The 14,754-nt window shown below is 34.2% G+C and overlaps 1 protein-coding gene across 2 annotated transcripts in view; it reads right to left on the bottom strand.

Moving 5' to 3' along the window:
- Positions 1 to 14,754, bottom strand: part of SLAIN2 (SLAIN motif family member 2) — a 77,685-nt gene that overhangs the window by 31,868 nt on the left and 31,063 nt on the right. For both annotated transcript variants that reach the window (XM_024246246.3, XM_024246245.3), the window contains exons 3-6: positions 11,707 to 11,871; positions 9,824 to 9,982; positions 6,669 to 7,028; positions 5,817 to 5,954 (exon numbers count right to left, since the gene is read on the bottom strand). In XM_024246246.3, the coding sequence (XP_024102014.1) occupies positions 5,817 to 5,954; positions 6,669 to 7,028; positions 9,824 to 9,982; positions 11,707 to 11,871 (822 nt within the window). The remainder of the gene's footprint in view (positions 1 to 5,816; positions 5,955 to 6,668; positions 7,029 to 9,823; positions 9,983 to 11,706; positions 11,872 to 14,754) is intronic.

Raw genomic sequence — 14,754 nt, 5'->3', positions numbered from 1 at the left:
CCTTCACACTGCTGAATTTAATGCCTCTCCTCTGTTCCCACAGAGGTTCCTGTCTAACTCTCCCTGCTACTGGAAGGCGTGGGCTGTCTTATTAACATTTATATTCCCAGTGCTGGAAATATAACATATACCCAATAATATCTACTGAATAATTAAGGAACACATAAATGACTGACCACTGGATAAAATCCAGAACTCTATACTAAGCATTCAAGGTCCACCAAAGTCAGGGTCTAACCCCCTGGTTCTCAAACTTGAACGTGCTACAGAATCAGCTGAGATGCTTCTAAAATACAGAATCTGGGTCCCTATCCCAAGGGCATTCAATCAAAATTTCCAGGGGTAAAGGCCAGAAAAACTACTTTTACAAAGTGTCCTTGTGATTAGATAACTGAGCCAACATCACTGTACTACTTAAATAGATGTTCTTATTCTTAGATTAGCACATTACACATATTAATCATGACTTATTTATTTCAATTTGTGTTTCAAAATTATGTATATTTCAAGTGTAATCTACTAGTGTTTTGGTAGTAAGTGAAATCTGGATGGGAATTCCTTCCTTATTGGTCTCATAACAAGATGGCTATGCATAAGCTGACAACTGCCCTGGACACTCGTCCTTCTCTCTTCAGTAAGAGGTCCAAAGTACAATGTTGAGGCTATATGCATTTTCTCTGGGTTATACTCTGTATTCCATGCAAAAATATTCTTCTGTTTGGCTAAATGTAAGCAAATGAATAATATTACACTAAATTATTTTACTCGTCTGTGGTAATTCACAAAATACTTACAGTTAATCTCAAATCATGGCCTGACAGTCATTCAAGAATGTTTTCCAAGATGCACTCATTTGTAATTAGGTCAGCATGATCTCATCCAAACAATGAGGAAGAGGAAAATAGGAGACTCAGGGAGGAGCTGGGAAGAGGGAGAAATCTGGCCTTGCTTTTACCACTTCCCTAGTTATATGGCCTTGTACAATTCATATAATTTATATGGATCTCTGCTCCCTTTCTATAAAAATAAATGATTTCTGATGTTTAAATGAAATAATACACTTAAACATTTAGAAACAAATAAGAAAATTTGGGTATCATTTTTTAAATCAGTAGATTGTGTTGGGTTTTTCTCCCTTCCCTTATTTCTCAACCAATTATTCCTGTGACTTTCTGGAAACTAAACTTTCTGCTAAACCTGTGCTTTAACGGTCTTAGAAAGCAAGGCATTAGCCTTTTGAAAAACTCTCTCTCACAAACATTCCTTCCTTTAATTGATGAAACTAAGAAATTGACATGTATCCATGACCTCTGCAATGCTCTGGTTTTCTTAAACTTTTTAAGTTATATTTTCCAAATATAAAAGTCAAAAATTGGTAATAGTTATAAAAATGAAAATACATTAGAACTCTCATAAATCTCGTATTTCAATGCCAGCATCCACAATAATGCAGCCACAGCAAATAAGCATATAAAAATAGTGATTGGCATAGTAACAAGGCAAAAGAAGTGATCCCTTAGGTGGAAGTAATAGCAACCTTGCAAAGTTAGGTTCATGCAGACCAGCAAGTAAGAACCAAAGCTTTACCACTTAAGAGCTGAAAAAATAAATACTTAAAACAAAATGCAACATCTGTTACACTAACAACTGAAGTTTACACAAAAAATACAAAATACCAATTCATGTATAAAGTATATAAAGCTTATTATAATAATTGTACAAATTATATATATAAAGACTATTATGAAAACTATGTATACTAATTAAAAAAAGCTTACATATATATTTTCATGTATCAATATATATGAAATTTCAAGATAAATTGATAACACTTTTTTTGCTTCATGTTAACTTTCAACAAAGTTTTAAACATTTTAAAGTAAACTTTACTAAGTTTTAAACTTGCTAATATTTTGAATTTACTACTTTCCAAATACATTTTTGAGAACAGTATAATTCTATACCAAAATAAATATGTGACATTTTAATTATAAGTTTTACTACAGCTACAAATATAAAAATACACAAGTACCTACAATTGGAAAAAAAAAACACGGTACCTTACTTTCTCTTCTGCCTATATATTCAAGTACTGAAATACACCATTATGAAATTGCATACATATTTTCCACTTAAAAGTAAATCAATGATTGGAATCCCATTGTGTTTTCCCTATATATATATTCCTTATCAACTTCTGGGAAAAAAAGAAAAAGTAATTCACCTACAGAAAAAAAAAATTACAGGGTATCAGCAGGTGATTATAATTACACAATGGTAATTCTACCACTAGAGAAGGCAAGCAATCATTGGGAAGTTTAAGACACAGACAATGCATTATTTCTATTAACATTTTTATCCTAGGTTCCCAACCTTTTCTTTTTTCTTCTGTTTTTGTGAAGAATTATTTTTCATTTCCATAAAGCTTTGACATGCTAGAATAGTCCAAATACAGAGCATGTATGAGGGGACGAGGTAGAGGATATAGACATAGCTAGTTTTAGAAAGTATCTGGGATGCTGTTTGGACATGTATCATGTAAACTTTTGAGAAATTCAGAATGTAAGAGTTCAAACTAAATATGAAAGCATCTTTGAAAGCCAAGTACAAACATTGTTTTGGATCATCTGTTCATATGCTGTAAACACATGGCTTATAATATACATAAGTTTTATTACTTAACCTTCTTAATGATTTACTATTTTTCTTTCCTGTTACATTAACATTGCGGGTGGTTTTTTTTTTGCATCAGCCAAATGTGTCAGGGGAAAAAAGAAGCCAGAAACAGGATATTCTCAAGTGTCAAATTAATCTGTATCACTCACCATTTCAAAGATAAAGCTCAAATTCTATCCTTCCTTTCAAGTGTTTTGTGAATTCCTGTTTTCTATACTATTTATTAGTACTACACTGAGTATTATAATGGCACTCTCAATTACAGAGTCCACAATATCATGTAAGACTTGGAGTACTAAGTTAAAAATGTAATTTGCTACAAAAACAGGTTTTAGCATATATCTAGCTGAATAAATGTGGTTTACAAATCTCTAGGTAACAATTTTCTACAGTGCTTTAAATGTTAGAATTTTAAATCTTAGGAAAAATGGAAATTATATTTCTGGATAAGTTTTATATCATGATCTAAACCATAGATGTGACAACTCTCACTAGGTGAATTTGGACTCTCACCTATTGAGATCCAGTGCTCAAGCTGAATCAACATGGGTTTAAATTCTAACTTGCCGCTTATAAGCTGTATAATCAGAGATAGGTTATTTGGCCATTCAAAGCTTCAATTTCTAATCTGTAAAATGTGGTAATCTGTAAAATGTGGAGGTACGAACCTCCTTCATAGAATTGTTCTAAGGATTAAATAAGATTATGCATCTAAATACAGTATAATATAAATTTGTTATATAAGTAATATCATATGCACCTTGTAAATAAGGAAAATTTGTCAATATATCACAGAAGTCATTTTGAGTCAAATATAGTTTTTTTCCTAGCTTGTTTTTTTTTGTTGTTTTTTTTTTTTTCTTTCAATAGACTAGAGTGCAGCAGCCTGATCATGGCTCACAGCAGCTTCACACTCCTGGGCTCAAGCAATCCTCCCACTTCGGCTTCTTAAGTAGCTGGGACTACAGGCATGTGACCATCATGCCTGGCTAATTAAAAAAAAAAACATTTTTTTAGAGACGAAGTCTTGTGTTGCTCAGGCTGGTCTCAAACTCCTGCTAGCCTGTTGATTTTTGAGCCACCAAGTAACAACAGCTTAACATGAAGTATATGAAGTCAGCTAAACACAACAGGGCCAAGGAAAAGTGCGAAGGAATTAAATTAGCTGGGCATGGTGGTGCACGCCTGTGGTCCCAGCTACGCAGGAGGATCACTTGAGCCCAGGAAGGTGAGGCCGCAGTGAGCCATGATTGTGCCACTGCACTCCAGCCTGGTGACAGAGTGAAACCCTGACTCAATTAAGAAAAAAAAAGATGAAAATGAAAAAAGGGTTAAATACCTTCAAATTTTTAATTGCTTAATAAACAAGTTATAAGTGAACAGTCAACAAACTCGTTTGTATCACTTCTTCACAGCCTTGAGAAAATGAAAGAATATAACACAGCTATCACTTCAACCACTGATAGTAATATACCACAAGGATCTGAGAGAATATGCATCCATTGTGTACCTACAAGGATCTGAGTGAATAAGCATCCCTTGTGTCCCTACAAGGACCCAAGTGAATATGCATCCTTTGTGTCTCACAGCTCATATACGGGACTGATGTGAGCTGTGAAACACATGGGATGAATACTGAGCGTTTATAAGATCATAAAAATAACTGTAATCATTTATTTAAAACTGTTGACTACATGCTCAAATCTATCCTAGTTAAAAAGTAATTTTTTGAAAGTGTTCCATTCCTTTAAAATCAACTTGTACATTAATATACACAATGCCCATTTACTCCAACATCACTACTTCTTGGCTCAGTTTGGCTATTTTGTCCTAGATGATCTTACTGTATGATTCTCTCTGATCTTTGTCTATGTTGCATATGTTTCCTTAATTCAACAGTCTCAACCTTTCCTTTCCATCACATTACCTTCAAATCTTTCTTTAAAAATGAAGTTCTATATCTCCTGGAGTATTTAATAAAGATTTAACATGAATTTAACCGTGCTAGTATCATTATTGTTTTTATTAATGCTTTCTAAGAAAGTTGCTTGGGCTTTCAGTGGTCTGTTCCAGGACTATTCCCTCCACTCCTCATCATCCTATCATTTTTATTGCGTAATACTGCAGAATGTGAGGTTTTTAAGGAATGTATATTTTGTGCTATAGTAGAAATGCCTGTATTCATTTAACATACTACTTGCCACAAAATAAAAACTCAAGTATTACAAATAATAGCTGAATCAAAATACTGTCACATTCATGGGTTAGTATCCACCCAATGACCAAAACTTATTAAAAAATCATAATCTACATGTGTTCTTTCTACTATAGTTCTAAAATTCACCTTCTCTGTTTAAGAGTTTAGCTTTAACTCTAAGAATTTGTTTTCTGAAAGATAATTTAAAGAGATAAGTCCTGATCAATTCTTAAAAAGTTGATGGCTTCTGGCAATTTATCTCAAATTTTAATCTATCAGTAGGATTAGGACTATGAATTAATTTGGCATACATATTGATTCAATATTGTATTTTTTCATTAAAATAGCCTTAACAGACACAGAAAATCAAATCAAAACCAGAAATTTTATCTCAACAGATGCAGAAACAAAATGAGATCATCCAAGAGTTCTCCTGGTATACTTTTGTTTTGGAAAGAAAAGAACTTCAACAATCCAACTTTGATAATAGATTTAATATACTGCAGGTTTGAACAATGGATTATTTTGAGTATGATTCTAAAATTATGTAATAATCAAACTTTTAGGTATTTTTAAAGCGGAGGTTATTAAAGAAAATTTACGTACTAAGGGACATATATTTTTGTATGCTCTACTGGTTATTATTTCTAATTCTAGTATCTATAAGCAAAAGCTACGCCTACTTTTTTAATAGTTACACTTTGCTTATTTTAAAATTCTGGAGAGACCAGAGTTTTGTATAGACAGGTGTACTGGCAGAATCAAGTATCCTACATAGAAAATTTTAAATTGTAATATAACTTTGATTATCATCCAGCAACTAATAAACACTAAATTTTACTACAGCTATGGTTTAAAACGGTTTTTCAGCATAAAACAAATTTCTAAAATTTTCATTTCTCTTTAAATAACTGATACATGAAAGCATAACAAGGATACTTACTGGCTGAAGCCTGAGGTTGCATACGAGGTATTCCTCCGTTTGGCACTTGAAAATTTGAGTCACTTCTGCTGCTTTTCACTGAGTCAACTTGTGTATTAGATGTTCGGGACAGGTTTGGAAGACTGCGTCTTAGTTTTTCTGCAACAGAATTTTAATTTTTAAAAAATCATATTCTTTCAGATGGAGAAAATTAAAATATTAACTAGCATTCAAAAATCAAATTGTTTATCAAACATTCTGTTTATTTTAGATGAGAAAATAGGAAGGATTTCTCTTATTTAAAAAAACAAACTACTCGATCTAGGATCTGTAAGTGGGTAGAATAAGAGAAACCCTTAAAGATAACCACAAATTTTATATTTAAATCAAAATCTAAATACAGGTAACTTCATAAAATAAACAAAAACAACATAACCAAGTAAAATGAAATTCACTTTCTCTTTTATTTTTCTAATGATTCACTATTAATAAAATAGTAAACCTGACTAAATTCTTGATTTACTTATCCGAAATACAAAAACTTGGCAAAAATTGTATTACTTTCATAGTGAAATATAAAGGAGACTTTTTCTCTTTTTTTTAATCTAGAAACTTTTTTTTTTTTTTTTTTAAAAAACAGGATCCTGCTCTGTTGCCCAGACTGGAGTGTAATGGTGTGATCACAGCTCACTGTAGCTTTGAACTCCTGGGCTCAACCAATCCTCCAGCCTCAGCCTCCCAAGTCACTAGGACTACAGATGTGCACCACCATGCCCAGCTAATTTTGAAAATTTTTTTCCTAGAGATGGGGTCTTGCTATGTTGCACAGGCTAGCAGAAACTGTCTAATTATTAGTAAAATCTGCTATTTTACCTTCATTTTTAACATTGCTTGTCTGTAAATCTGTGGGATGGCCTTGAAGTGAAAGGCGAGGTTGCTGTAAGCGGCTAATCATAGGCTGTGGGGACACTCTACTATATTCTATTCCCCGAGCAGGAGATCGTGAACGAGGTGAATTTCTGGGTGACTGCTTAGGTGACGGTCGAGGTGAATTGCGTGGTGATGGTGAAAACCTGTTAACAGCAGGGTATACTGCATGATGCATATTGTCATCTTCATCATCTAAACTTTGTGCATCAAGTTCCTGATCACTAAAAGTACCCCGTCTTGTAGAATTGCAAGATGAACCAGAACTGCGCCGAGACGTGGTGGCTGCATATTCTTGCCGGAGACCTGGCAACAATGAATGTTATTTATTTAAACAATATTTTGAAACATTTAAATATTTTTAAAATTTAAAGTAAAAGATTATCACTGAGAAATTCGAAGAGGGTGTAAAGTGTAAAAGAAAACTCCCTTTCTGCTTTTAGACTTATATAGGCTTATATGTCCATATAAGGAGGCATAAATCACATCTGAAGGTTATTTTTAAATTGAATGAAATCCCATAAACCACTGCCCAATTTCCAGATTTCCTGTTAAAGCTGAAATCTGTCTCACATGGTAGAATCATAAATTTAAAAATATTTCTACCCCTAAAGACAGTAATCCAAATTTGAGACTAATACTAAAGGAATATTGAGGGGAAACAATTACTATCCACCCAGTGGAAAAAGAATACGTATGTGAGTAAACAAAACTCCTTGGATACTTAATTACTGAAATAATCTTACTCATGAAGATGATAAAGTACCAAAGAAACTTCAAGCCCACTTATATGAATTCAGTACTTGGGCACAAACGAAACCTTGATTGCTTCACTACCCAAGAGACTTCCATTTTTATTGTTTTAAGCTTGTTTTCAAGCTTAAATTCTAAGTCTTCAAGTAAGAATTTTCAAAGAATTCTCCTATATAGCTTGATACCTTCGAAAACACCCAAGCAACCTTGGGAGCCCTTCAAATAGTACAGATGCTTCTAGAACAACAGAAAAAAAGTTGATACGTAACATAGTCAATGAAGAAACAAACTGCAATGCAAACGTATAGAATTTAGGTAATATTTGGAGCACAACCTGCCAACTATTAACACTCCAGTCAAAAAGATCTGTTATGAAGTGGTATTCAAATCCTAAAGTCATGTATTCACACACACAAAGTGTTATCAACACGGTTCATCAAACTAGTGGATGAGAATCACCCTAGGGTATCTTTAAAACTATAAATTCCTGAAGTCCACTTAGCCCTTCAGTTAGTCTGGGAACCAAAATAGTAACCAACAAGTTACTTAGTGTCTAGTTATAGCCAACATGGCACTAAAGTCACCTAACAAAAGACAACAGACCAATGAAAAGAGCACTGTTAGCAAAGAAAAACCCAGTTCCCGATGTAGGCTCTCTTAACAAGGGGATCCTAAGGAAATCGCAATCACTATAGGATCTTGCATTTCTCATCTTAAAAACAAAGGACCTTGACCAAGTAACTGCCCAAATCTGTAGTTCTACATTTCTAATCATTACAAAACACAATGTTGTAAAAAGGAAAATCATCTCTAAGACAAAAAAAAAAAAAAGCTGTAGTTTTCAAGAAGTATCACATATATTTTTATTACTATTTTTAACTCATCAGGAAAATAAATATTCATGCATGTGGATAGCTTAGAAAAAACTATTACAGTAAGACTAAAATTTCTATTGTTACCAAAACACAATACAAAACCAAAAGCAAAGAGCTGGTTGAGCTTCTAACAAAATACTAGGATCTAAAAAGCCAGGGTTCAAAGAAATGAGAGAACTTGTTCTAAAGTACAGAGTTAGGCAGCATTCTTTATCTTTTCACATCCACGACAATAACCAGCCCCTAACCAGCCGACAATACCACAGTCTCAGTGAGGAGTTACTTAAAATTACAGAAGAAAAGAGTACTCTGCTATCAGGTTGCAGGGCTAAATAAAGCAAGCACTAAGTCCTTCTATCTTCCTAGGGGAAGCTATATGGAAATGGGAAGTGAATCAGCAGAATAAGAAACACTTTAGTTTCTTAATAAATGCTACAGCTTGATAAAGCTTACTACATATTTAAAGACAACCTATTACATACACAGACAACAGAAAGTTTTTGAACTAAACCATAGCAATGCTCCATTACCCTCAGCCACCTGTCAAGACTTGTCAACATACGTATTTCAAGGATTCTTTTCATTGTAACGGTTAAAGAGATTGCTTGAGAGAGATTTCTTACTTCATAGTTATGCAGATGGCATCTTCTAATGAAATGCATTGGCAAGAATAACTACCTTCAGATGAGTACCAGGGCAAGTAGCCACGAACCCTTTAAAAAGTATTAAAAATTTTGTGCATATGTACATTTTGATGATAAAAGGAGTTATAATTTTTATAGGATTCTCAAAGGTATCTGTGACCTAAAAAGTTTTCATGGTTCACTCTGCAAAGCACCATCACATGCTTCATTTAATGTCACAATTCCAATGTTCTCCTAAAGGTCTTTTTTACAGTTTACACCATGTATTCTCAAGTGAGGAGATATTCATTCCCAAGAGGGCAAAAACTGGTTCTTGGGGTGTGAAAAAATTCCTAGATGTCATAATTGTATATGGCCCTCATAGTACTTAAACATATATAGAGTATATCTTGTGGTATTAAGATTTCATGGGGAGTGTGGGTGAAAAGGAAAAGAAGATTTTAACAAGGCTCCTTAGGGGAGCAACCGAAAAGAAAAAAATTGAGAAACTCTGGTTTACACTAAAACACAAAGGGTAATAGATAACAATTACAAGAGTAAGTGCCAGTGCAGAGTAACATGCAGGGTATGAAAACCAGTCACAGAAGCAGAGCAGCATAAATGCTGTTCTTTGTCCCTCACACAGCATAACTGCTTTATGTAAAAATGGACTCTGAAAACAAGTTGATGAATAAACATGTACATATGTTGACTAAGCCTCTGAAATGTCTACTGCAACATTTCTACTTTCACTACATTACTACCCCCACAATACTTTAAGACATATTTAATATACAACAAAATTATGCAATAGTAAAAAACCTCAACTCTTAACCATTAGAATACTTACTTTCTTCCTGCATCCGGGCTAGAATCTGTACATCAGTTACATCATTTAGCTTATAATTGGATCCAATTGAATCTTCATCTAATTCTGAAGCACTTAACTCACTATCTATAGAGGACTGAGGACTGAGTGGAGGATTTCTGTCTGAGATTTTCAAGTTACCTTAAAAAAAAAAGAAAAAAATTCAAACTTTGGTAAAGCAACTATTGAATAAATGCCTACTGCAACTAACTTGATATTATACCCTTTGATTTAATTCATTCTTGTTCTGCCTTTTCTGCTTAAAAAATTCCCTGAAATTAGAAATTGACCTCATTAAGAAAAATGAGGGCTACTGAGACTCCTTTATATGCTATGGCATAAACATATTTTCATCTAAGTATAACTTTTCTATTCTCTTATGTAACAATTCAGCTTTCAACACAGTGCCTGGCAAGTAATTGGTGTTCAATAACTATATGTTAAGGATTTCAACTTGCACAAGATAGCCAATGAAACTGCTCTATAAATAGATGAGTTTATGATGTAGTGTTTTCTTCTCCCGAATTCACAGTCATTAACAAACACCATCATCTTTTCCCTGATTTTTCTAAATGAGAAAACTATAATTTGAATAAAATTAGATTCCTTGGAGATTTTAGGAACAAAGACCATGAGGCTTGTTTCTCCTACATTATGCCATGTTTATAAAACTTCTTTGCCAAATTAGTAATGGGGATCTAAGGATTTCTCTGAAGTTTAGTAGTGAAGCACAAAAGATGGGATGAAAACAAAAAGACTAAATTTTTAAAAAGTACTTTATCATTCTAAACCAAAAGGAAGACAGAAAACAGGTCAGAGGAATAAAGAATACACACATCCAAAAAAGTCTACCTTGTTTCTAACGAAATATTTTCATCAGATCATCAACTTTTACTAAATAATGAAATCCCAACACTGTCACTAATATTTCTATCACAGATTTATCTGAAACACTTGTTTTCCAGAATTCTTCACCATAACAGTCAGCTCCAACATGAAAAGCATGTAAGGAGAGCAAGAAGAGTATAAAATAATTAATCTTTATACTATTAATGAAAGAAGAGCAGAGTGCACATGATAGGAAAAGTACTACAAGGTCAGGCTCCAATAATGCCTGAACGAAATTACCTATTTTAAACAAATATTGCAGCTTAAACTTTTTAACATGGTATCATCATAGGTGAAGTAAGTAGCAAGTAACAACCTATATACTACACAAAGAGTAGGATCATTAGACTAGGGAGTGCACAGGTCAAAATTTGAGGTGGTTAACCTTAATTTTTAAGGAAGTTATAATAATCAGTCATAACAACAGCTTCAGCGACAATAAGAGTAAATAAATGGGTGAATTCGTGAAGAGTAAGCTACACAGTAACAGTCTCAGAGCAGAACATTCTTTCCCTGGTTTATAGCAATCTGGCTTTCCCACATCATTTACTGCCCCTCTCATTCTTTTGGTACATTCACCTCTAATCTCATACTATTATTTAGCTGCAGTATCAAAGTTTATTAAAATTCCTACGAAGAGGTTTTAACTCTGTAGTTTTTACAACCGAAGTAGGCTGTTCAATAAGGATCTATTGATTAAAAGAATCACATTTGTAACCCATTTAATTAAGCCAGACTTACAAACTTTTAAGTACTTGCTAAAGAAAATTTTATGTATTTAACACACTGGCTTATGTTTATACCCCTGGTGCCTAATATAGTACCTGGTGCTAAGTTGCTCCTCAATGATATTTTCTTTAACCAGTTAAAAGTTTCATAAATAAAATGAACTCGAACTGCAGATGAATGTTATTTTCTGATATAGTGCAGTAAGCTAAAAAACATTCCTTAATAGCTCCATATCATTTTCTCCTTACCTGAATTTCCAGGAAGTATAAGCTGTTTGACTATAGGAGGTCGCACTGGGGTTGAGGATGGAGAATTGAAGCCACTGCTGTATGGGCTACTGGCATTTGGACTGTAAGGACTTGTATAACTCATAGAGTTGAAAGGATTATTATATAAATTCTGCCTCTTGAGAGCTGCATTAACGAGAAGGGGAAAATCAAATTTAACAACTGAACAAAAGTTAACATTTCATTTCTAAAGTTTTCCTATTAGAAAACTAAATCATTATCTATCTCAATTTAAATGAAGAAATATTCTTATGGTAGAGGGGGAAAAATATAATAATCCCAACAAATTGTTTCTATTATCTTAAACTGTGCATGCAGATAAAATAGTAGCCACACCAAATAACAAAAATAATGCAGGAAGAGTAACTCCTAAACACATTATTGGCCACTTAATTCACTTCTACTATGTTGGAAAGTTTATTCTTTGATACTTGCTGTATTAATCCTGAGTGACCTTTAAAAATAAATGGAATATAAAAGCATACTTATGTTTCCTCATTTTTCTGTAACAAATGTATTACTTTTTATTTTAAAAAATATTCTTTGGGCCAGGCACGGTGGCTCATGCCTGTAATCCCAGCACTTTGGGAGGCTGAGGTGAGTGGATCACTTGAGGTCAGGAGTTCGAGACCAGTTTGGCCAAAATGGTGAAACCCTGTCTCTAACTTAAAAAAAAAAAAAAAAAAAATTAGCCAGGCATGGTGGTGCATGCTACTTGGGAGGCTGAGGCAGGAAAATCACTTGAACCTGGGAGGCAGAGGTTGCAGTGAGCAGAGATCGTGCCACTGCACTCCAGCCTGGGCGACAGAGTGAGACTCATCTCGAAAAAATATATATATATATATTTTTTTCTTGTAGAGATGTGGTCTCACCATGTTGCCCAGACTGGTCTCAAACTCCTGGCGTCAAGTGATCCTCCTATCTTGGCCTCCCAAAGTGCTGGGATTACAGGAGTGAGACACTGCACTCAACCTATTACTTTTTTTAAAAGCTATGAAATAAGTTGTTTAAATCGCCTTTTCCAAGTTTGGATTTTTTTTTTTTTTTTAAAGCAATACTGACTATTATTAAGCCAGTTTAAGGTGAAGACATGGGAAATCCTTAAAAAAAAAAAAAAAGTCAACCTGAATACTTCAGTCAAAAAAAAGAAAAAAAAATGTGCTATGCATGTAAAATTAAATAAATAGTACAACAGTAGGACTAAGATATCAAATGCATACATTTAAAAAATTAACACTTAAAATACTATTTCTTCCTTCAATCTTTTTTTTTTCTTTTTTTCTCTGAGACAAAGTTTCGCTGTCACCCAGGCTGGAGTGCAGTGGCGTGATTTTGGCTCACTGTAACTTCTGCCTCTTGGGCTCAAGCGATTCTTGTGCCTCAGCCTCCCAAATAGCTGGGAATATAGGCATGTGCCACCATGCCTGGCTAATTTTTTGTATTTTTAGTAGAGACAAGGTTTTGCAAAGACATGTCTCCCAGGCTGGTCTCGAAATCCTGATCTCAGATGATCCGCCTGCCTTGGCCTCCCAAAGTGCTAGGATTACAGGCGTGAGTCACCATGCCCAGCCCCTTCCTTCATATTCTAATATCCACAGCTTATTCCACATTTATGAGCACTGGCAAGAGCACTTTATAGAATATATACAAGAAATAGGATGTGGTGCTCTCTCTCTTAAGAGGCTTGCAGCCAAGTAGCACAGGCAGAGACAACAAAGATTGCAAGGCAAAATGAAATGAGTACTATCATAAAGGTGCAAAGGGCAATAGAAACGAAGCGTTAGGAGTAATTCATTACAACTGACAGAAACTGGGTAAGGCTTTTTGGAAGGAGAGGCATTGAAGCAGTCTTGAGAGGAGTAGTAACTTGACAGGATGGGGAAAGCATGTGCTTTACTCAGTATTTATAAGATGAACAAAAGCAGTGTCTCGGAAATGCAGAGCATGCCCAAGTAAGTGTGATAAAGCACAGGGGAGGGACGAAACAGATAAAACCAGCTGGAGCCAGGTCAGGGAAGGCCTGAAACACTACGCTCAGAAGTCTGAAACCTAGTTAGTAGGTTTCTAAACATATTTAGTAGGCTACTAAACCTATTTAGTAGCAGTGATAAAACTATCAGTGATTTTGATCAAGCATATGATATGATCTGATCAGTGTAAGGAGAAAAAATGACAGAAATCTTGATGTTTAATAAGTTAGACTGAACTAGGTAGTACACGGTGACTAGAAAAAAGGAAAAAAAAAGAAAAAAAGGATAGATATTAAAAACTGGAAAGGATTGCTAAAGAAAAGAAATCAGCTGAATGAAATGTCTGGTTTGCCTACTGGTAGAGTAATGGTTTTGGGGAGGAGGAACATATGTTTTCTGTTTAGTTAGACAGTGCAGTAATTTGGACCACGTAGTTTTGTACATATTCACCATGAGACAAGACGCAAGACAAAACAATATTTTATATATATTTAGTATGCAGTATGTAGCACGATCTTGGAACTATCAACCTGTGCAGAAATACAGTTGCTAAATTCTACCTTTTTCCTCCTCCTCCATCTCGTCTGGAGTTTATTTTCTTTTAGTTATTAATCACTAGCATTCCAAGTTCTAAGCCTTTTTATCTTCTCACTCTATGCCATATTCTTTCTCCTGAGGAATCTCAACCATACATCAATTATTATCTATATGCTAAACATTCCTCATTATTTATATTTCTAGTCTTAAGTTTTCCTCTGAGCTTCAGACCTATATACACCACCCATTTAATGTCTCTCCCCTTGGGTATGGCAAATGTATCTAAGTCAACATATAAAATCAACTCATGATCTTCGCACTAAGATCTAATTCTCTTCCAAGGGTCCCTCTTCCAGAATGATCCCAATATTCATCTTGTCGCAGAAGCTGGCAACTTAGAAATCACTACTGATATTCTTGTCCACCATTTCCTTATATTTGGTTCATTCCTTTTTATTACTGTATCTGCTATGCTTTCCATTCAGCATACATGGCCTAGCTA

This window comes from Pongo abelii, chromosome 3, assembly GCF_028885655.2.
Source record: "Pongo abelii isolate AG06213 chromosome 3, NHGRI_mPonAbe1-v2.0_pri, whole genome shotgun sequence".
NCBI lineage: Eukaryota > Metazoa > Chordata > Mammalia > Primates > Hominidae > Pongo > Pongo abelii.
This window is presented reverse-complemented; position numbering and strand designations above follow the sequence as displayed.